Genomic DNA, 23818 nt, shown 5'->3' on the forward strand with positions numbered 1-23818 from the left:
GAATAAAATGAACACAATGTTTCATAAACATCAGATATTCTTGTCTTTCAAATGATGAACAGTTATTGGACAAATGACCAAGAGTCTGGAGGGAGAGTTTTACAGTTCTGGATATTTTTTTTCTCTTCATCTGTTGATTTTGATTGGTGACATTGACATATTAGAGATACATTCAAAAGTCCTTGCTTTCCAAGGTCGAGTTTGGCTGTATTTCTGGGTCACTACATCGCAGAGGGTTCTGAAGGTTCTAAACGTTATGAAGCTGAGAAAAATAGCCAAAATTCAGAGGATGCAGCTGATGTATCCTTTACATTTCTTGCTTAACACCAATGCTTTGTGCATGTACTGTACAGTGTAAAAGGGAAAACAGCACAACAACAAAAACTGGGCAAAAGTGGCATACAAGAAACCCTCTGGCTTCATTTGAGTTTTGCCCAACAACTGCAAGACGTGGGAACACGGTACTACGGTAATTTTTTCTTATTCAAGATGTTTTTGAAGCTCTTTTAATGTGTTTTACCATGAAATCCCAAATATTGCACTAACACTAAATATTGCACAAGATAAAATTAATCAAACAGCCTTATTTAAGAACCTCTACCACTGTTTTTTAACTGATGCCATCAGCTGGTCCTTCTCATTGTCTTCCTATAAAGCTTGGTTTTCACATGTTAGCTTGTTAGTAAAGTTTCCCAAAAGCTGCTCTCCTCACATTGAGTTTCACAGACGTTTCGTTACAGTTTTTTATTGTGCGTTGGAATGTGATGGTTCACAGCATCTTCAAAAAGGCCTAGTCTTGTTTTACTGGCTGTGTGAGGAATGTCATGAGCTGTGGTTGACGTAATTTATTTCAGCAGATGTGCTGGAGTGTTTTGATGGACGTGCAACTTGTTTGCAACTCAGATTTTGCTGGAATTTATCTGGATTTGGAAATCATGCCTAAATTATTTACAGCGTTTTTACAGAGTGCACTCCCAAGTAAAACATGTTTTTAAAATAAGCTTGCTGAAGCATCAAGCTTAACATTCTCCATTTGAACAGAGTGTAGCTTATGTTTGCACTTTCTAAGAAATGTATCTGCAAGTGCTTTGATGGTGATTAAGTCCAGGATAATTTCCAAATGTTAAATAAGGTCAAACGATTCTTGTTGCTTTGTTTTTCAACCACTTTATCTCCATATTTAATTCAGTTCAGTCCAGTTTTTTTCCACACTGCTTAGAGAAATGTTTGCCTTTACTGGATTTGTGCTTGTATTTGACTTCGACTATGTCTTCTGGATGTTGACGGAGGTTCCATGAGGATATGTTACAGTTTACTTGAGTTGAGTTTGATAAACACTTTTTTTGCTGTACATTTGTATACAGAGCAAAAAGTCAAGTGTTGAATTAACTTCCAATAAGATGATTTAAACTCATTTATAAAGCTCCACACTCTTTGGAGTTAAATCAAAACTTCCAAAATAGGTAAACATTTAACACCTGGCTAGAGTCCCTTAATAACTCACAGTTTTGTTAAATACCCAAGAGAATGTAGCCCTGGACAAGACTACACAATGATTGCGATTTTGGGTTGGGTGGATTTCATCTGGATCAAAATGTTCACTATTAAGCCATATTTTGATACTCTATCCATGTTCATTTGTTTATTGCCACAGAACGTTCCATTGGTGACTTTGTGACGCACACTGTGTAGTGTGGTAGTTTGTGGCTAGAGTGTCCTTGGTTTGTTGTACACCAATGTTTGAATGCCAGCATTCACACTTACACGGTGGCTTAGTGGTTAGCACGTTCGCCTCCCAGCACTGGGGTCTTGGGTACAGGTCCCTATCTGAGTAAACCTTTCTAGAAGATGTGTAGAAAATGATCAAGCCCCACCTGATCATTTGACCTTTGTCCATTTGTTATGAACCAGGGTTCTAATGCCAGCGTTCACACTCACACTAATGAACCGACTCGACAGAGCAGTTTAATCTAACCATCTAAGCTGCCACATATAAATACCTTAAAACAAATCAAATAGATCAAACAGCGTTATAAGCGCTCCTGCACATCCTTGCTCGTAATTCCTAACGTTGCTGGTGTGGATCTGCAGAGAGAGCATGGTGAGTCAGGGCTCACGCTGGCAGCTCTGAGCAGTAGACCCGCCTACATTCGCCAGCCTGTGACTCAGCTGTCTCTCTGTATCAGAGCTTCCTGCTAGCTTTCTGTTCTGGCTCACCGTCATGCCGGGCTGAAGATCTGACAGCACTGCAGAGTCCAGGAATGAACTGATTTAATCATCACGCCTTTTGTTTACGGCAAACCCCATTTTCACATTCTGCTCCTCTGTAGGTTTGCTGGGTAACAGTATATGAGGGGATGATATTTACCAGAGTTACCCCATTTTACTCCTACTGAACAGTTATAAGGATGTGGTAAGAGTGTGGTAACAGTATGGTAACAGTGTGATAATTTGGTATCAGTATGGTAACAGTGTGATAAGAATGTGGTAACAGTGTGGTAACAGTGTGATAAGAATGCAGTAACAGAGTAACAGTGTGATTAGAATGTCGTAACAGTGTGGTAAACATGTAACAGTGTGATAAGAATGCAGTAACAGTGTGTAACAGTGTGATATAAATGCAGTAACAGTGTAACATTGTGATAATAATGCAGTAACAGTGTATAACAGTGTGATATAAATGCAGTAACAGTGTGATTAGAATGTGGTAACAGTGTAGTTAAAGTGTAACAGTGTGATATGAATGCAGTAACAGTGTAACAGTGTGATTAGAATGTGGTAACAGTGTAGTTAAAGTGTAACAGTGTGATTAGAATGCAGTAACAGTGTAACAGTGTGATTAGAATGTGGTAACAGTGTGATTAGAATGTGGTAACAGTGTAGTTAAAGTGTAACAGTGTGATATGAATGCAGTAACAGTGTAACAGTGTGATTAGAATGTGGTAACAGTGTAGTTAAAGTGTAACAGTGTGATTAGAATGCAGTAACAGTGTGGTAAAAGTGTAACAGTGTGATAAGAATGCAGTTACAGTGTGTAACAGTGTGGTAACAGTGTGATAAGAATGCAGTAACAGTGTGATAACAGTGTGGTAAGAATGCAGTTACAGTGTAATAAGAATGCGGTAACAAAGGAAACTTTTTAGTACTTTACAGAACTTTTCTTGTTACAATGTAAGTTTATCCACGTAACGTTACTGTAGCCTGATATATGATTTTTGTGTAAAGTAGGAAACTGTGTAAATGTTTTTATCAGGTTGCTCTGGCTGTAGAATAATGTGACGTTGCTCCCTGGGTCAAACCCTGTTTACACCAAAGCCCCTGAAACTGGGTCATATCGTGCGACTGGCTTCCTCTATTCCTGTGTGCCAGAACACAGTTCACATTAGGGGTCCTCTCGTTTCATTAGGCTCAGAACTGACAGCTTTGGATCTGCTTCACCCGCTTCATTCAGCTGCAGTTTAGAACATCAGGAGGCCACATATTAGACTCTCCGGCTCAGGCACGGTGGGTGGTGGTGGCCCTGATCGTCCAGGTTATAAAACCTGCTGTAGTAAACAGAGCAAAAAAATTTTCCGATTCAAATTAATCTTTATTTTAGTATGTCGCATTTAGCTAGTGAACAAGTTAGCATTAGCATTTTAGAGACGCTAAGCTAATGCTAACCGCATGTTTTATTACCTTGCTCAGAGTTACAAATGCCTGCTTGAGTAGATAACCATGATGTTTTTGAGTTTCAGTAAATCACACTTAACTAGTGAACAAGTTAGCATTAGCATTTTCCAAAACATGTAGTTTTAGAGATGCTAAGCTAACACTAACCACATGTTTTATTTCCTCAGTTAGGGTTATTAAAGCCTGCTAGAGTAGATAAACAAGATGTGTCTCAATTTTTAGTAAATCACATTTAGCTAGTAAACAAGTTAGTATTAGCATTTTCCAAAACATGATGTAGTTTTAGAGACACTAATCTAACGCTAACCACACTTTTTTTTCCCCTATTTAGAGTTACTAAATCCTGCTAGAGTAGATAAACAAGATGTGTCTCAATTTTAAACAAGTTAGCATTAGCATTTTCCAAAACATGCTGTAGTTTTAGAGATGCTAATCTAGCACTAACCACATGTTTCACTTCCTCACTCTGGGTCACTAAAGCCTGCTCGAGTAGATCAACAAGATGTGTCAATTTTAGTAAATCATGTTTAGCTAGTGAACAAGTTTGCATTTTTCAAAACATGCTGTAGTTTAAAAGATGCTTAGCTAACACTTACCATACATTTTATTTTCTTACTCAGATTTACTTAAGCCTGCTAGAGTAGATAAACAATTAGCCTTTCCAAAACATGCTGTAGTTTTAGAGATGCTAAGCTAAAGCTAACTACATGTTTTATTTCCTCACTCAGAGTTACTAAAATCTGCTAGAGTAGATAAATAGAAGTTTTTCATTTTTAGTAAATCAAATTTAGCTAGTGAATGAGTTAGCATTAGCATTTTCCAAATTATATTGTAGTTTTAGAGATGCTAAGCTAACACTAACCACACGTTTTATATCCTCGGTTAGGGTTATTAAAGCCTGCTAGAGTAGATAAATAGAACTTTCTCTTTTTTAGTAAATCGCATTTAGCTAGTGAACAAATTAGCATTTAGCATTATCCAAAAACATGTTGTAGTTTAAAAGATGCTCAGCTAACACTTACCATACATTTTATATCAGAATTTAGCTAGTAAACAAGTTAGCATTAGCATTTTACAAAATATGATGTATTTTTAGAGACACAAAGCTAATGCTAACCACACATTTTTTTCCCTGAGTTTTCCTTTCCACCTTAAATGTGGCAGCAGTTCAGAGTAAGATCCAGAATCAATCCAAACATGTTTATAATAAATTAAAGCCTTTTTCAGGCTATTTTCTAAGACTGAAGTAGTGTGGAAGTGTGTGAGAATCACAGCCAAGTGTGTGTTTATATTATTTAATACCTAAGCGAAACTTTTTCTGATGCCTGTTTCGTAATTGTAACAAAAAATACAAAAGGCAACATGAGTAATCTCATTCTCATACTGTCACCATGAGAGGTCCCATCTTTCTGGACCTTGTTGTAACGAAAACAATGATAATTTTGTTTGCCACGCTTTATTAACAACAAAAACAACAGCATTACTTTAACTGCTTAAACTATAAATCTTTTTCTTTAAGCATACTGCTGGATACAGTTCAGTTTTTAAGAGTTCATTTTAAGAAATGAAAAACATAAAATGCTCTTTCCTGACTGGTTGGATCGCCTACTGTGAAAAGAAATCCAAATCACACCCCCACCCACAAAGAAAATAATTCACAACAATTTATATGTCATTTTTGTTTGTTTTTAATCATTTGTTTATTGATTTTCTACAAGAAAAAATCCCCCCCCCTAACCCATTCGAACCTCAATTTATATAATATTGATGATAGCGATAATAAACAATATTTTTCGTTAAATACATTTTTGTGTTTGTAAAAGTATTTTACTGTACTAACTCTTGGTTTCTAAAGAATAATAATTGGTTGCTTTAGATTTTAATGGAAATTATATATCTAAGGCATTTTTTTATTTACTTGAGTATAAATATCAAACAGTGCACATATTTCTTTTACGTTTATTACTGGGTATTTAAATGTAAAAAAAGAATCAGCATTAGATTGGCAAAATGTATTATATTTATATTATTATCAATCATTCAGAAATTTAAATCATGATTTATTTTTTTTATGCTGGTAGTCCCCTGTATAATTGTGAGGTAATAATAGTGTGGTGTGGATGACTGTTTAGAAGTAGATTTAGACTGTAGAGCACTTCAACGTGTGTAATTGTGTAAAATAAGCACATTTTTTCAGATTTTTTGATATTCGGTTGTACTGACATTTCATTTGGTACCTTTTTGGTTAAAATTTTAATACCCAGCCCTGCTCATGGACATCCTGAGAGAGTACCTGTGAGTGTTGCTGTGTCGTGTTATTTGGTACCGGAAGGCGGGACCGGGTCGGGTTGCAGCACTGATTGGATAAATAAAGAGGACAGGATGGATGTGCTGAAGACTCATTCAGTCTGCTACTGTTTATATTACCTCACTCTCTCCTAATCCCCTCTACAGTCTCTCTCTCCCAATCACTGACTCACTGCCCCATTTCTCAATATACACTGACATACCAAACGTCATGACAGAAACCAGCATCGTGTCCCAGGACGTTTGTCCTATGTCCCATGTAAGGTATAAAGAACGCTGCACTGAGCCGTGGGATATGTGGGTGTGGCCTCTTGCATTGAATGTAGATGTGATTCCTGCAAGAATACACCTGGCTTTACCCAATGTCCAGTGTTCAGTCAACCTCACTCACTAGATAACACCTCACTCTACCTTACTCTACCTCACTTTACATCGCTCTTCCTCATTCTGCTCTACTTTACCCTCTCTCTACACTCACTTTACCTTACTCTGCTCTCACTCTACCTCACTGAACACTCACTCTACCCCACACTTTACCTTCCTATAATTCACTTAACTTTGATCTTACTTTGCCTCACTCTGCCTCATTCTACCATACTTTAACCTCACTCTACACTCACCTTAAACTCACTCTACCTCACTTCACCCTCACTCTACCTCACTTATCTCACTCTACCCTCATTCTTCACTCACTTTACACTCACTCTACCTCACTGATACACTCTCTACCCCTCACTTTACCTCACTCTGCCTCATTCTACCATACTTTAACCTCACTCTACACTCACTCTACCCACACTCTACCCTCACTTTACACTCACTCTACCTCACTCTACCCTCACTTTACATTCACTCTACCCTCACTTTACCTCACTCTACCCTCACTTTACACTCACTCTACACTCACTCTACCCTCACTTTACATTCACTCTACCCTCACTTTACACTCACTCTACCTCACTCTACCCTCACTTTACACTCACTCTACCTCACTCTACCCTCACTTTACATTCACTCTACCCTCACTTTACCTCACTCTACCCTCACTTTACACTCACTCTACACTCACTCTACCCTCACTTTACATTCACTCTACCCTCACTTTACATTCACTCTACCCTCACTTTACCTCACTCTACCCTCACTTTACACTCACTCTACACTCACTCTACCCTCACTTTACATTCACTCTACCCTCACTTTACACTCACTCTACCTCACTCTACCCTCACTTTACATTCACTCTACCTCACTCTACCCTCACTTTACATTCACTCTACCCTCACTTTACACTCACTCTACCTCACTCTACCCTCACTTTACATTCACTCTACCCTCACTTTACCTCACTCTACCCTCACTTTACACTCACTCTACACTCACTCTACCCACACTCTACCCTCACTTTACACTCACTCTACCCTCACTTTACATTCACTCTACCCTCACTTTACCTCACTCTACCCTCACTTTACACTCACTCTACCCTCACTCTACCTCACTCTATCTCACTCTACTCTCATTCTACCTTGCTCTGCTCCACTCTTCCTTGCTGTATGCTCACTTTACCCCTCACTCTACCTTGTGATACTTCACTTAACCTTGCTCATCTCATTTTGTCTCACTCTGCCTAATTCACCCTCACTCTAGACTCAATTTACACTCACTCTACCCACTTTACCTTGCTCTGCCTTACTCTCTCTTTCTCACTGTACCTCACTGTACTTTACCTCGGTGTACCACAATACCTCATCCTACACTGCTCCTCCTCACTGTACATCTCCCACTCTGCCTCAGTCTTCCTATCTCTCTGTTTCTCTCTGTATTTCCTACATTTCCTCATCTCTCTCTCACACACACACACACACACACATCTGTCATGTCCTCGAGCAGCGCTGGCGTCGTCCTTGTGTTGTGAGTAAGCCGGGGGGCTTAGAGCCGAGCGCAGAACCAAACATGCAGACTAATCTAACACTGAGGACATCGGCATGTTCAGTGGCTCGGGAAACGTGTATGTGTGTGTGTGTGTGTGTGTGTGTGTATTTGTGTTTGTGTGTGCTGGACGGGGTAGGGTGGGGGTGGATGGATGGACAGATGGAGGAGTGAGTCTGGATCAGACAACAGGTGGAGAGCAGAGTGCTGATGGTTGGCGCTGAACCTGTTACCGTGCCTCAGGCTGCTGCTCTGTTCTGTCGGTTCTCAGCGGGTTCTCTCATGCAGAACCGTTCAGTGAGAGAGTGGTCAGGACAGGATGTTCCGGATTATGTGGTTTACAGCTATAAGATAAATAATATTTTTGTTGTGATAAATAGACATTTTTACGATAAACACTTTGAAATAGCTGCAATAACATTTGTGGATAACAGCAAATTCAAACTGCATTACCTAATTACAGCAACAGAGAGAGGTCTTCACACAACAGACTGTGATCATGTGACCTAATGAGGCTGGAGGCAGAGTGAGGTAGAGCAAAGTAGAATGGTGCAGAGCGTGGTAGAATAAGTAAAACCGGGCAGAGTGAGGGTAGAGTGGGGTAAATAAAGTAGACTGGCATACAGTGAGGTAGAGAGGGTAGAGCCAGGTAAAGTGAGGATAGAGTGGTGCAGAGTGAGGTAGAGCCTGGTAACCTGAGGATAGAGTGGTGCAGAGTGAGGTAGAGTGAGGTAGAGAGGGTAGAGTGAGGTAAAGTGAGGATAGAGTGGTGCAGAGTGAGGTAGAGAGGGTAGAGCCAGGTAAAGTGAGGATAGAGTGGTGCAGAGTGAGGTAGAGCCTGGTAACCTGAGGATAGAGTGGTGCAGAGTGAGGTAGAGAGGCTAGAGCCAGGTAAAGTGAGGAGAGTGGTGCAGAGTGAGGTAGAGTGGAGTTGGGAGACGTAGAGCGATGTACAGTGAGTTAGAGAGGTAGAGTGGGGAAGTCTGTGATGTGGTGTAGTACTGAATTATATTAATGTGTAAATAAACACTCCAAACATTGAGTAATTAGCCTAGTAGCTTACCTAGTAGCATTATTGATTAGCCTTTAGTTTTTGACACTTTAAATCTCGTTCTTACTATCTGCAGGGTCTTATTGGTACTGGGACTTTTCCGTACTGTTAAAGCTCCTCTAGGTAGGATTGAGATTTTGTGCTTGTGGGCTCCCCCTACAGTTAATAATAAATGTGTAATAAATGTTTCAGGCGGATATTAGTTTCTCTTTCTCGTTTTCTGGCTTTCACAGACATATCCGGTCTCTTTCCAGCTTCTGCCACAGTGTCTGTATGTTAGTTTGTAAAGAATGAACCAGTAGTCCTTGTAGAACTGTTAGAACTAAAGGTCGGAAAGCAGGTCGCAGTTCTCGCGAGCGTTGGTCGCGGCCGCCTCAGAAAACTTACAGAGTCTGGTTTGAGCTCAGAGGACCCCGGCACAGACACGAGAGCGCCGCTATTCCTCCTATTACACCTCAATAGAGCGCTTCAGTGAGTTTCAAGCTGTAATTTTACTTCTTTAAAAAGATCAAAAATCAAGGAAATCCTACCTAGTGCTGCTTTAAGCAACAGTGTGGATAAATTAAACTGTTTTACATTTTACATTTTCCAGGGAACAAAACATTAAATAAATGAAACCTAACAAGAGTCATGTGTTACATGTAGCCAATACTGTCTGTGTATTGGGATTACATAATGTCTTTACATAATACTGAATGGAAGAGAGATGGAAACAATCTGTGTTTTTCTGGGGCCGATTCTGATTAAGCTGATCAAGCTGAAAGATTATTGGCAATTAAAATCGGCCCCAAAAACACAATACTGATCTTGGATCAAAAGATGTGTAAATATTTGTATTTTTAGAATCATGTTTTTGTTTACTGGTGAACGTGTATCCCCGTATCCCAACATCGCATCACACGGAGTCATCTTACATCTTACTTAAAATAGTCTATATTTACTGTTATAATAAAAAAATATATAACATAGCATAGCTACTTACTGAAAGATACTTACACAGGACAGCTAACCTAGCTAACTAGCTAGTGTAAACAGAATTCCTTTTATTGATTTTGTCAGTACATAATAAAACACAGCAATAATGGGTAGTTTTAAATATTCATTAATTAGCTTATTTGCCTGCTGTTTCATTTAGCTGGATTTTGTTTTGTACCGTATTCTATTAAAAACAGTCTGAAGATTTCTAATGGCTGCTGTTGTACTGCTACAGTGTTTGGTGGTGTGTGGTTATCTAGCTAACCTAAAAGGATCTACTGGGAAAGATTACTACATTAAAAAGTTGGAATATTGCTGTGAGAATTTGATTGCAGTCATTCATGCTGAACCAGCTGCTTGCATTACATGTTTTTATGCCGATGTTTAAGGCTAAAGTTTAAGTTGAAATATTTTTCAAATATTAAGTTAATTGGTAAGAATATCTTTAGTGCTGATTGTGATTTTCCGTACAGCCGTAGTTCTGGCTGGTGTGGAGCTGTGGTTCTGACATCGCCGGCCTCTTCATCTGGTTCTGATCAGAGTCCAGCTGCTTCTCGTTTGGTACTGAACTCGTAACCCGCCGGGTCTCGGGGGGCTCGTGATTGTGTAGTGCGCGGTCTCGGACCCTCCCTCATCACTCGACTCCGAATGACTCAGATAATCAGATCAGAACCTCTCGGGTCGAGTTTTCGTGTCGAGTCCAGGCCGGTCCTGCAGCCGGCTGGATGAAGGCCAGTGGAGCAGACTGGCACTGTTACAGAGAACCAGCCGACGTCACAGCGCTGCCCTCAATCACACCACGACCCTAAACCAACGAGCCAGTTCAATACCGCCCTTCACTCCTGCTCACTCTCTCACTCCTGCTTACTCTTGCTCACTCCTACTCACTCCTGCTCACCCCTGCTTACTCTTTCACTCTTTCAGCTCATTTTCTCACTCCAGCTCACTTTCTCACTCCTGCTCACTCTTACTCTTACATCTGCTCATTCTCTCACTACTGCTTACTCTCTTACTCCTGCTCACTTCTATGCACTACTCCTCACTCTCTCACTCCTGCTCACTCTCTCACTCCTGCTCACTCTCTTACTCCTGCTAACTCTCTCACTCCAGCTCACTCTCTCACTACTCCTCACTCACTCACTCTTGCTCACTCTCTCACTCCAGCTCACTCTCTTACTACTCCTCACTCTCTTACTCCTGCTCAATCTCTCACTCCTGCTTACTCTCTCACTCCTGCTCACTCTCTTACACACCAGCTTAGTCTCTCACTCTATTTCTCCCTCTTACTCCTGTTCACTCTTACACTCTTGCTCACTCTCTCACACCAGCTCAGTCTCACTACTCCTCACTCACTCACTCCAGCTCACTCTCTTACTCCTGCTCACTCCGGCTCACTCTCTTACTCCTGCTAATTCTCTCACACCAGCTCAGTCTCACTACTCCTCACTCTCTCATTTCCGCTCACTCTCTCACTCCAGCTCACTCTCTCACTTATTCTCATTCTCTCACTTCACCTCAGTCCTGCTCACTCTCTCACTCCTGCTCACTCTCTTACACCTGCTCACTATCTCACTCCAGCTCACTCTCTCACCACTCCTCACTCTCTCACTCCTGCTCATTCTCTCACTCCAGCTCACTCTCTCACTTCACCTTACTCCTGCTCACTCTCTCACTCTAGCTCACTTACTTCACCTTACTCTCTCACTCCTGCTCACTCTCTCACTTCATCTCACTCTCTCACTCTTGCTCACTCTCTCACTCCAGCTCACTCTCTTACTCCTGCTCACTCTCTCACTCCGGCTCACTCTCTTACTCCTGCTAACTCTCACTCCAGCTCACTCTCTCACCACTCCTCACTCTCTCACTCCTGCTCACTATCTCACTCCAGCTCACTCTTTTACTAATTCTCGCTCTCTCACTTCACACCACTCACTCACTCCTGCTCACTCTCTCACTCTTGCTCACTCCAGCTCAATCTCACTCCAGCTTCCTTCTTTATACTCTCTTACTGCTCATCCTCTCACAATATACTGCAAGAAAAGCTAAATAGATTTGTAGCCGGTTAGCTTTTAGCCACGTCCCCTCTCACTTCCCAGGATTTATCTTTCTCAAGTCTTACCAGTAAAAACAAAATCCGCCTCTTCTCGAGCCGTTGGTCATTATGGCAAGTCACACAGCACACAGGACACTTCTGCCACCATGTTTAACAGATGAAAAGGGAAAGAATGATAAAAGTTGAACGTGTGACAGGTATGTTTAAACAACACTGATGTTAATGGACTGGAGTTGTTGGAGTGTTTAGTTGCTCAGCGGCCATGATCTACTAATATTTTAATGAATAATTATTAAACATTGAACATTCAGTTTACTTGGTCCGGGCTGATCGGAACACGCCCCGTCAGCGGCAGACTGAGGTCATTTCTGGCAGCCCGGCAGCCTGAACAGCACCACACCCTCCCCAGCATTCCCTCCTCACTCACTCACTCCTACAGCCGGCATTTACTGCCCGACAGCTGCCCACACCTGCTCTGCTTTAGAACCCCCCCACATCATACACACACACACCCAAACACACCCGTCCACCCCCAATCCCACACATACACACGTGTGCTGGCACGAGCCGGGGACCAGGTTCCCAAGTGGCGGGGTGCCTGGCGGCGGCGTGACCTCAGGGGACCTGCCACACTTGGCACTGTCACCATCCCAGAATGGACTACAGTCTTCACTGTGCTACAAACACACACACACACACTTATATGCACAAACACACACACACACACTCTTATATGCACAAACACACTGTTACACACACACAGACACTTTTAGACATACTCATAAGACATAAAAAGTAGCGTGTGTGTGTGTGTGGGTGTGTGTACCAGCAGGGCACACATGTTTTTATTTTTGCTGCTCCACGTCTGTCACCTGTTACCCGTTCCGCACTGGGAAATGTGTGTGTGTGTGTGTGTGTGTGTGTATGGATGCCTATAAAAGCAGGTGTGCAAGCTCTGCTTGGTGTGTTTAACGCGTGTGATTATAGTGGTGTAAAAAGGAGTTTATCTGGTCGGGCTGCAGCAGCAGGAGTCAGAGCGATGCGGAAGTGTGTGAGAAGAGGGTAATAATTTGTTTTATTCACTTTTAAGCTGTGTTGTCTCTTTATACCCGTCTGCAGCGACGGCACTGGTGGCAGGTTTTAGGATTGTGTGACAGTGATGTTCTGTATATTTTATACTGCTTATTATTTTTTAAGCAGCAAAAGAGTCGTATTATTTAATTATAGTATAATTTGCCTTAAATGACACTGGATGATCGGCAGTGTGACTACTATGCTTTCATAATTCAAAAAAGTTCTGTGATCTTGTAATATTTTTACAACAAGGTAAAATGAGAAATATTAATATACCAATTATTAGCATTAGGGGTGTGCCATATCGTATCGTATGCGATAATATCAGCAACTTTTTTGAATATCGTAAACGATATTATATCCTGAAATATCGTGCAATATCACCCACCCCTTTTTGCTGTTTTTATCAAAATGGAAAATCCCACTGTTCGTATTTCCCATTATATATTTACTAGAGACAGAATATATCTGTCCAGTAGCATTAATTTTACTTCAGTTCTGTATTTATAGAGATATTTGGAATGTAGTATTTGTATCATGACATTCTGGATCATTGGCTTCTGTTACAAATCTGTAGTGTATTTGTGTTTTAATTGAATGTTTTTTCATATCGCCAAGAATATCTTTATCGCAAAAATACCATGAAATATCGTGAGATTATTTGAGGGCCATATCGCCCACCCCTAATTAGCATTAATCATAGCCTCTGAGATTGTTTCATTATTATTTTTATCTGGTTTATTCCAACAGCCCTAGTACTGACTAATGTAGCTGAGCTAAACTGTGGCATTAGTAGACAGTAGAGTAGAGGTGGGCAATTTGACAATATTTTATTGCATCGTGATTAGTTTTTGTATCGTACAGTATAGTTTTTGTATATCATGAAGTATATCATTAAAAATCACTAATTCTTAAAGAACACTGACTCAACTAGAGGTTTTTTACTGTATCCAACTAAAGTGAGTACATCTCACATTTCTGTAAATGATCTTTGGTCAGTCCAATGTCTCCAAACCCCAACTGAGCACCTGTGGGGCTTCCTCAAGTGGGAGACAGAGGAATGCAAGGTGTCTTATATACACTAGAGACCGACCGATATGGGTTTTTCTAAGGCCGATGCCGATACCGATCATTAGTGGTCAGAGTCAGCCGATGGCCGATGTGACCTGCCGATTTTTAGGGCCGATATGCTATCGTATTATACTTATTTGGCATGCTTAAAATCATACTAGTAAGAGGAGGCACAACAGTTGTAAACTTCACACAATTTATTGAAAATAAGGTTAGCATTTTATAGTGACTTTAATGTTACTATATCACTATATGTTAATAAAAAAAATATTAATTTTATTTAGATTGTATTATCCATAACATTTTATTTTATTCATTATATAACATATGTTCTATATACACTATATATTCATGTTTATAGTAGAAATATTATGTTGGCTATTATATAAAATTTACTGTAGGGGCCTACTAATTAACAAATGTATGACTTGTTGCAGTCTGTTAGTCTATTAATTATTCATTTTAATATGTTTAACAGAGTGCAAGAAGACTTCCATAATGTGACAACTTTAGATAGTTACTCCAAAACGGCAAAGCTCATTTCTTCTTCAACTCCATGCAGTTGAAAACGAATGGACATGGGAGGACAATGTTATAAAATGTTCACATTAGGGCTGCAGCTATTATTTTACAAAAATGGGTGACGTTTAAATTAAGAATAAAATTATAAATAATGCAAAAACAGACAGGTGCTGTAATTTAAATATAGCTTTATCTGTTTTTTTTTTCTTCTCCAAATGAGCTCCTTAGCCAGAGAAACGCGTCTCATCAGCTGTACTGGAGGTTCGGTGCGTGAGCGGAAAATGAGTTGAGAAAGCTACAGGTTCAGGATAAAATGAGCTTTTATCAGAAAAGTCTGGAGGGGGTTCTAAAGTAGAACCCGACAAAATCTAACAGCGCAAACCGCTTTAAACGGGTGAGTTTTACAGCAGAACAGCAGGAGGCGGCATGATTTAATGTCTGTTTGTAGTGAAGCAAAAAGAGATGTTTTATTTTAACTCCATTATTTTAGAAACTATTTGTTTTATTAATTCGTTTACAATAAAGCTTATTTATATATAAGGAGAAGTACAGTCCCTGGTTACTGACTAACCAGTAATTATTATTTCAGCGCAGCTGATGCTGCGAATATCCTTAAACAGTTTTAGTCCTGCCCTTTTTCATTTCGTCTAAAAATAATTTAAATACTGAAAATATCAAGTGTTAATTTGATTTTATTTACTTAGATTTTCGTTTCTGAAGAAGAGACGTCAGTTATTTTATACTAGAGCTTATAGATAGGGCTTGCCTTGCATAGTCAGGGCGCATTCCAAATGCACTCCTGCCATCAACGCTAAGCATAGTTTCGTTTGGAGAGAAATGCTACAACACCGATGCAGTTGAAATTCTATTCTTTTTCAGTAAATGAAGCAACATCACAGATTACTAATCATGAGAGAAAATATAGACTTTGGGACACTGGATTGTAAAAATGGATGCCTTACCCGTTGAAAGTCTTGCTCACTCTTGAAACCTTGCGCTGCGTTCCAAGTAGCTGCCCGCAGATGTGCCGGATTAAAATCGGCGCGGCCAAATAAGAAAATCGGCCGATGCCGATTGATAAAAAAATAACAAAAATCGGCCGATTAAATCGGCTGGCCGATCGATCGGTCGGCCTCTAATATACACAAACTATGTGATGTCATCATGGAGATGTGGAAGAGGATTCCAGTAGCAACCTGTGAAGCTCTAGTTAAATCCATGCTTAAGAGGATTAAGACAGTGCTAGATAATAATGGTGGTCACACAAAATATTGACACTTTAGGCACAATTTGCACATGTTCACTGTGAGGTGTACTCACTTGTGAGTGATACGGTGTATATCTTCCTGTAGGGAACCTGGGCTGCTTTGTTAGCTGTAATTAGCGTTGTGCGGTAGAGGCTGTTGACGCTGTTATTATGCAGCAGTTGAAATTACCAATGCAAATGAGAGTAAAGAATAAATGGCCTAATTACTGCACAGAAACAGAAGGTCTGATATTCAGCCTCTCAGGTTAAAAGCTCTCAGAACAAGCTGCTCTCTGCGGGGGATTGTTGTTCCACCTCACCTGATAATCACTTCAATCACTTCATCAATTTATCAGTCAATATTTAGACATGACTGCAGTCGTTTAAGCTGACCTCAATAAAACCCACTGTGTTTGTGTTCTGTATTCGGTATTTGATGTTTGGTATTCATTGTTTGTTATTCAGTGTTTGGTATTTAGCGTTCGCATTTGGTGTTTGATATTTAGTGTTTGTATTCTGGGTTAGGTGTTCAGTGTTTGGATGTGATGTTTGGTATTCCATATTTGATTTTTATGGTGTTCATGTTCAATTGTTGGTATTTAATGTTTCGTATTTGAGGTTCGGTATCCAGTTTTTGGTATTTAGTGTTTATTCGGGGTTTGGTATTCATTGTTCGGTATTCGGGGTTAGTGTTTTGTATTCAGTGTCCAAATTTGTGGTTTTATATTTGTTTTTTCATATTCAGTGTTTCGTATTTGAGGTTTGGTATTCAGTGTTTGGAATTTTATGTTTATGTTTTGTGTTCAAATTCGGGATTTGGTATTCAGTATTCGTATTTGAGGTTTGGTATTTAATATTTGGTATTCAGTGTTTGTATTCGGGGTTTGGTATTTACTGTTTGGTATTCAGTGTTTAGTATTTAGTGTTTGTATTCAGAGTTTGGTATTTACTGTTTGGTATTTAGTGTTCATTTTTGGGGTTTGGTTTTCAGTGATTGGTATTCGGTGTTCGTATTCAGGGTTTGGTATTTAGTGTTTTGTATTCAGTGTTCAGTGATCAGTTTTTGTATTTGGTGTTGGGTACTCGACATTCCTATTCGGGGTTTGGTATTCAGCATTCGTATTTGGGGTCTGGTATTTAATGATCGGTTTTCCGTGTTCGGTATTCAGTTTTTGTATTTGGGTTTTAGTACTCAGTGTTTGTATTCAGTGTTTAGTGTTTGGTATTCAGCGTTCGTATTTGGGGTTTGGTATTTAATGTTTTGTATTTAATGATCGTTTTTCAGTGTTTGGTATTCAGTGTTCGTATTTGTATCAAGTTTTCTGTTTTCAGTGTTTGTATTTGGGGTTTGGTATTCAGTGTTTAGTATTTAGTGTTCATATTCAGCGTTTGGTATTTAGTGTTTGGTATTCCGTGTTTGGCCAAATATTTTATTTTTTCTGGTTTTAGACCAAAACTGTCTTTTTAGTGCTTCACTATTTCTTCTTTTTCTTCTTCTTCTGCTCATAATGAGTGTGGAAGTGCAGGTCTTGGGGAAATCTGTGTAATCAGTACCGTGTGAACCGTGTGATTAGTTATGAGTCTCTGTATAAATATTGTCTTTGCTAAAGGACCCTTAAGGAACTCTTGTTTTTGAGTGTATGACTGTTCAGTGCACTGTGGTCTTAAAGCCGTCCTTTTTTAGTTAACATGTGTAAATGAATTATGGACATCAGTCTGTGTCTTTAGGTCCACTAACTCCGCCCCCTGTCTGTCTCTGTCTGTCTGCAGTAACAGGGAGCCCGAGAGCGCGGAGATGAACAAGCTGCGGCAGAGTCTGCGCAGGAAGAAGCCCACCTATGTGCCCGAGGCCAGCAGGCCGCACCAGTGGCAGGCAGACGAGGAGGCCGTCCGCAAGGGAAAATGCAACTTCGCCGTCCGGGTAAGAGCTGAACTTACAGGCCCCTGCAGAGCAGGTTTACAGGTTCTACCTGAATTACACAAATATCTGTGCTTCTTATACAGATGTGGACAGATGTCTCCACACTTCATGATCAGTTTACATACTGCTGACTAGGGGTGGGCGATATGCCCGTAAAATAATATCACAATATTTTATGGTATTTTTTGCGACAACGATACTCGTGGCGATAGGACAAAACACTGAATTACTTTTTTTTTTTCAAGAATACACTACTGCAATAACATTAAAATTACATTTTATTATTGCATACAATATGGTATGGCACACCCCTAACTGAGATATTAAAAAATACATAAAAAGGTATCAGATTTTTAACAAACGTCAATGATCCAGAATGTCATTATACTAATAATAATGCACTCCAAATATCTCCATATATCCAAAATTAAAGTAAAATAAATGATACTGGACAGATATAATCTGTAGTATCTAGTAGATATATAATGGGAAATGAGAACAGTGTGAATTTTTCTTTTGCTAAAAACAGCAAGAAGTAGTACACTGATATAATAATTAGGGGTGGGTGAAATGGCACGATATTTCAGGGTAAAATATCGTTCACGATATTCAGAAATATTGGCGATATTATCGCGTATAATATGATATAGCACACCCCTACTCTTGACCCAGTCCCTGTGCTGACTTTTGGCATGTCTGTGGATTTAGTCCTAGTTGTGTAGCACTGACATGGGCAAATATTGGCACAAAATATTGGTATTGTTATATATTGTATTGTTTTGTGTGCTAAACTTTATCTAAACATAGCGTCAAATATGGGTATTTTTACTGAATCCTAGGACTATAAGCCCTGCCCCCCAAATTGACTTATTAAAGTTACTTTTTTATTACTGCACATGGTGGCGCTAAGCAAATGAATAGGTTAAACATGTGGTGAAGAATATTGGTAGTTAAATTTTGTGAATCTGACACTAATAAATCTGTAATAATCCTGGAATTTGAATATTTAGGATTTTCTTTCCCTCTTCAGTAACACAGATCCTGTAAAATATCATACAGAATTGTATTGTGATATATTATGTATCACACAATCACAGTTTTGGGATAATTTCGTATCATGAGAGGCCCTGTAATTCTCACCTCTAGAGTCTATAGTAAACTCAATTACCTGTGACAGCAGAGTTCAGGTGAGGACAGGTAGCATCCAGGCTCCAGTGTGAGTTAGTGTGTTGTGTGTGTGTGTTAGTGTATAGTGTGTATTGGTGTGTGTGTGTGTAATGGACGTGTGTAGCAGGTTGAATGGGGTAACACTCTGAAATAGGTCAGATGCAGGACGACGCGTAAAAGCTCTGAAAGTCAATAACCCACACACAGTGGTTGGATCAGGGCCAGCATCACCACACGAGCTTTCTGCACACACACACTCTATCACACACACATACACAGAACGCTGACCGAATGTAAAATGAAATGAAATTAAAATAACATTATAATTGTTTAATTATAAATAAATACATTAATTAATTGTAGGGATTCTCTAAATATTTGGCATATGTTGAAGTGTTTCTTCTAACATTAGGATTTTTTTTTTTTTAGTTAGTTAGTTATACTGATTACCCCACCCACTCTGTACTTACTCTATCACTAGTGATGACCTAACACCAGTAGGATGCAGAGTAGCACCATGCCTCCTCCGATACATGTGAAGCCAGACCCCACCTCTTTTCGAACTGCGGCTGATGTAGTATCACCAAGTACCATCAGAGTGCACTCGGAGGAAAGCGCAGCTTTCTGAATAATTTCACTTTGGCAACTGAATTTATTAAGCCTAAAATGTAATATATATATATATATATATATATATATATATATATATATATATATATATATATATATATATTCATTGTTTGAACAATGACTAATTTATTTTAATTCATGTTGGAGTGTTTTCTCTAACATTAGGATATTTATCCTGCTTTTCTCCCCCAAGTTTAGCTATACTGATTACCCCACCCACCCTGTACTCACTCTATCACTACTAATGCCCCAACACCAGGAGTGTTGCACATGGCTCCTCCAACACATGTGAAATCAGACTCTTTTTAAACTGCTGCTGATGGTGTGTCGTGTGGTCCCCTATTTTCGGCCAGTTCCGCCTATTGCACAGATTCCTTTCCCTGTCTGCCACTTGCGTTAGGGAAATTCAAAACACACCTCCTGTCATAAAACATTTTAGTATCGCTAACAATACTGTAAATCTTTGAGTAAAAAACAGTGAAAAGTATGCAACGCATTTCCGTAGCACAACAGCTATTTTTCTAGATTTTTTCATGTTGTACAGTACTTAGGGATTCTTTTTTTAACTGTACAAGGGTGCCGCCATGTTTTCCTCACATAATCTAAGTTTGGATGCCCACACAGGACACAGGCAAAGACGCAGTCCACACAAATAAGCCCAGCGATCGAAAGAAAATACGCATTATTATCCACATTATCAGCCACCAATGTAATGTTAAGAGCTGTTATTATTAAAATAAAAGCGTCTGTGTACATATATTTTTCAGTTAATGTAGGGTATTTTAAGCTGAATATAAGGTGGGCGAAATTTTGGGACCTTTGTAATTCCGCAGGTCTTGGCGCTTTAATTAAAAAATATATATTATTTTAAAGTTCAACAAGCACTGGACTTTACTCTACACTCCTGAAAGCCGTTTATTTGGGTGAGTTAATCGCTTCTGTTTATTTACAGTCAGCTTAGATTTCAGTATTTTGACTGAAATGGCCAAAAATAGAAGCCACCATGCTAATATTTCCAAGTATTATTAGAGCACACTTGGAGGAAAGCGCAGCGACTCGGTTCCGATACATCAGTTCAAATTCGCCTGTGCATTACCAATATGGATATGTGATAAGGGGAGAGAGTGCCATCCACTGTACTCATTCAAAGAGACCAGGGCCAGTTGTACTCTCTCAGACTCTGGCTGCTGATGGCGAGCTGCATGACCAGGATTTGAACCAGTGATCTTTTGATCATAGTGGCTGCACTTTAGTCTGCTGGACCACTCAGAATTCCATGTTAGGATGTTTTAAGCAGTGGTTTCAGCTCCACACTTCTGTAAATTCCTGAAAATAGATTCAGTTATGGTCTGAGCTGTAAACGGATACAGATATAGATATTAATGCTATATTAAAGTGGTGATGCTCTGCTGAGAGGAAATCCAGCTGAAGCTGAGCTGAGTCTCGGTGCAGAAGAGTTCCTGTAATTAAATTCTACCTCATTTTTCTCAGCAGCCCGAGGCGTCCTGAGTCTCGGAGAGAGCGAGGCCTAATCCTCTAATGTTCCTCTCTTCTCTCCTCACTGCCGACATCATCACATACCCAGCCCCGCCCACAATTACCCATACCACAGCGGGGCCGTGGCCTGCCTCTGCCTCTGCTAGCCTGTACAGTGTGTGCTGTACTGAACATGATTACTGTATAATATTATAGGTATTAATGGTGATGGTCAGTAACTGCAGCTTTGCAACAGTTATTTTTGTAAAATAATTGTGATTTAATTAGTTTTGATTTAATTTGATTAATGCTAAGCCAGTTCAAAGCGTTTAGATGTGTTGGATTTTTTTTTTATTACTATTATTATTATTTGCCCACTGAAAGACATTTTAGTGTTGTTTTAAGCACCAGGATCATCACAGCAACCACCTAGGAACACATTAGCATCCTTAAAGTTCTACTTAGCAACACCTTATCAACCATCTCGAAATACCCAAACAAACCTCTTAGCAAACACACCCTAGTGAAAAATGGGAAATGCATATTTTTGGTCATGTTATAAAGTTATACACAGTAATGAACCAGAATTGTTAGCATAGCATCATTGTTGGAACAAAACCTTGTTATTTCCACACCAGGAGAAGCAGGAAGAATTTTTCTGGAGGTGATCTAATTTAACTAAATAATTCAAGCTATTTTTGTTGGTTTGGTTGTTGTGATATTTTGATATGGTTTAAAAGGCTACATACAGCTTTAGATTGTGTCAGAAATATTTAATACATTTGTTTTAACATTGTGTTTTAAATAAAAAAAACATTCATAGCTTTTTAAAGATACAGACATAATTTATTGAGATACTAGTAAGACCTAAAAACAGTACATGTATGAAATTTTATATAGTTAGAAAAAATGGTTCACCATTTTTTTTTGGACAGTTATTGCTGGGTGGTATGACCCAAAATGCATATCACAGCGTTTTGCAAGATTCTAACGGTTTCACAGTATATGCACGACTGTGCTTAAATATACGTTTGTGACTTACTGTACTGTTATATCAACAGTAATATCAACCATTAAGGCTTTGATTACTATTGGGTTTTTCCCCACAAAATTAGACAATATATAACGAAATCGACTTCATTATCAAAAAAAGCTGAAGAATGCAAACAATAGACCTTATAAAGAGATGCGCCAACAACTTTTACAGGGATTCCTTTACTAAACTAAGTATTTAAAATAGTTCCATAAACACTATAAATGGTCCTAAAATACCTAAAATGTAAGTATTTAAGGAGATATTTCTTAAATGTTCTATTGCAGAAGCAAGACACAAGTTTAATATCAATTTACAATATGTTATTATTAAAGCCATTAGAGGCATTACAGTATTTATGAAGCTGTTTATCCAAATAGCCTTGGTTTACCAGTTAACAAATACATTTTGTTCAGTGTGCATTAAAATTATTATTTAAATTACAGTATTAATATATTCAAAAGGGCTATCGTTTTTCATATTGTAAGAAGCAGCAGCAGAAGCTCCAGGAGTTCTGTTCTTATGTTTTTCCAGCCAGGACAGTAGAAGGCTTCACACAGCTGAGCTGCCGTTACTACAGTGTATTAGCTTGTTATGGTAACTGGCTAGTGTTAGCTCTGCTAGCGAGCTTCTTTGGCGGTGTTGTTCTACACGGCGCTCTGCAGCGCCTCTAGTGGTATGGGGGTATGTGAAATATGCATACCTGCTCTACTTTTCCCTCTGGCATGAACCGGTATACTGCCCAGTACTAAGGACAATGCTCGCCCATCTACCGATACTGCTGCTACCTCAAGAGATTGCTTTGAAGACACAGCATGACTTCTATATTTGTAGATCAATAAATACTACCCATATCAGTCTAAATGTATAATAAGTTATTGTTCCTATTCATTTTTATCTTCCTTCTGATAACATTACAATCCCACACTTCCTTCTGGGTGCAGATATTTATTTGACTTATTTATACAGAATAATTAAACATATCCTCACTCTCCTGCAGATAAATTATGAGAAGTTTTATAATATAAATGTGAGTTTTATTGTAAGTAAGAGTGTAATGTGAATGTCTCTCTGGTTGTGCTGCAGTATCTGGGCCTGGTGGAGGTGGAGGAGTCCAGAGGGATGCATGTGTGTGAGGAGGCGGTGAAGAAGCTAAAAGTGGTGAGTAATTCAGCTTCTGTTCTGATCAGATGTATTCAAACTGTAAAAATATAGAATTATATATATTTAAACAACTCTGTCATAAAACTTTCTAATAATTAATTTTTTTGACAATCCAATTTAATAATGTTGATTTATTATTTTTTATAATGATAAACAAGAGAGAAAAAAGTGATATTAAACCTAAAGCACTGAAAGGTTATTGGTTAGTTTTGATGGACTGAGTAGGGAGTGCAGTAGTTATTGTCAAGTTTGTCACTAAAAACAGAAAAAAACATTCAAGCTGTCCCTTAAGTTTTTTTAAATACATTTTATTTTTATTAAAACAACAGCGTCATTTTTTATCACAAAATAAACAAGTACTAAATAGCCACAACATATACATCATCTTTTCCTAAATAAACAAACAACAAATGTCACACAAGAACAGTTCTGTGATTAATCATAATTAATTAATTAATTTAGATCATGATTCCTTTTTGTTTTATTCTGGTATTTCCCTGAATATTTGGGAGGGAGACAGTAAT

General features: G+C 39.0%; 1 protein-coding gene across 3 annotated transcripts in view; it reads left to right on the forward strand.

Annotated features, from left to right (window-relative positions):
- The window catches only part of numbl (NUMB like endocytic adaptor protein), a 90632-nt gene that overhangs the window by 41218 nt on the left and 25596 nt on the right, over positions 1-23818 (forward strand). For all 3 annotated transcript variants that reach the window (XM_007234522.3, XM_007234521.4, XM_007234520.4), the window contains exons 2-3: positions 17674-17824; positions 23217-23291. In XM_007234522.3, the coding sequence (XP_007234584.2) occupies positions 17699-17824; positions 23217-23291 (201 nt within the window). In that variant the 5' untranslated portion in view covers positions 17674-17698. The remainder of the gene's footprint in view (positions 1-17673; positions 17825-23216; positions 23292-23818) is intronic.

This window comes from Astyanax mexicanus, chromosome 18 (genome assembly GCF_023375975.1).
Source record: "Astyanax mexicanus isolate ESR-SI-001 chromosome 18, AstMex3_surface, whole genome shotgun sequence".
Classification (NCBI taxonomy): domain Eukaryota; kingdom Metazoa; phylum Chordata; class Actinopteri; order Characiformes; family Acestrorhamphidae; genus Astyanax; species Astyanax mexicanus.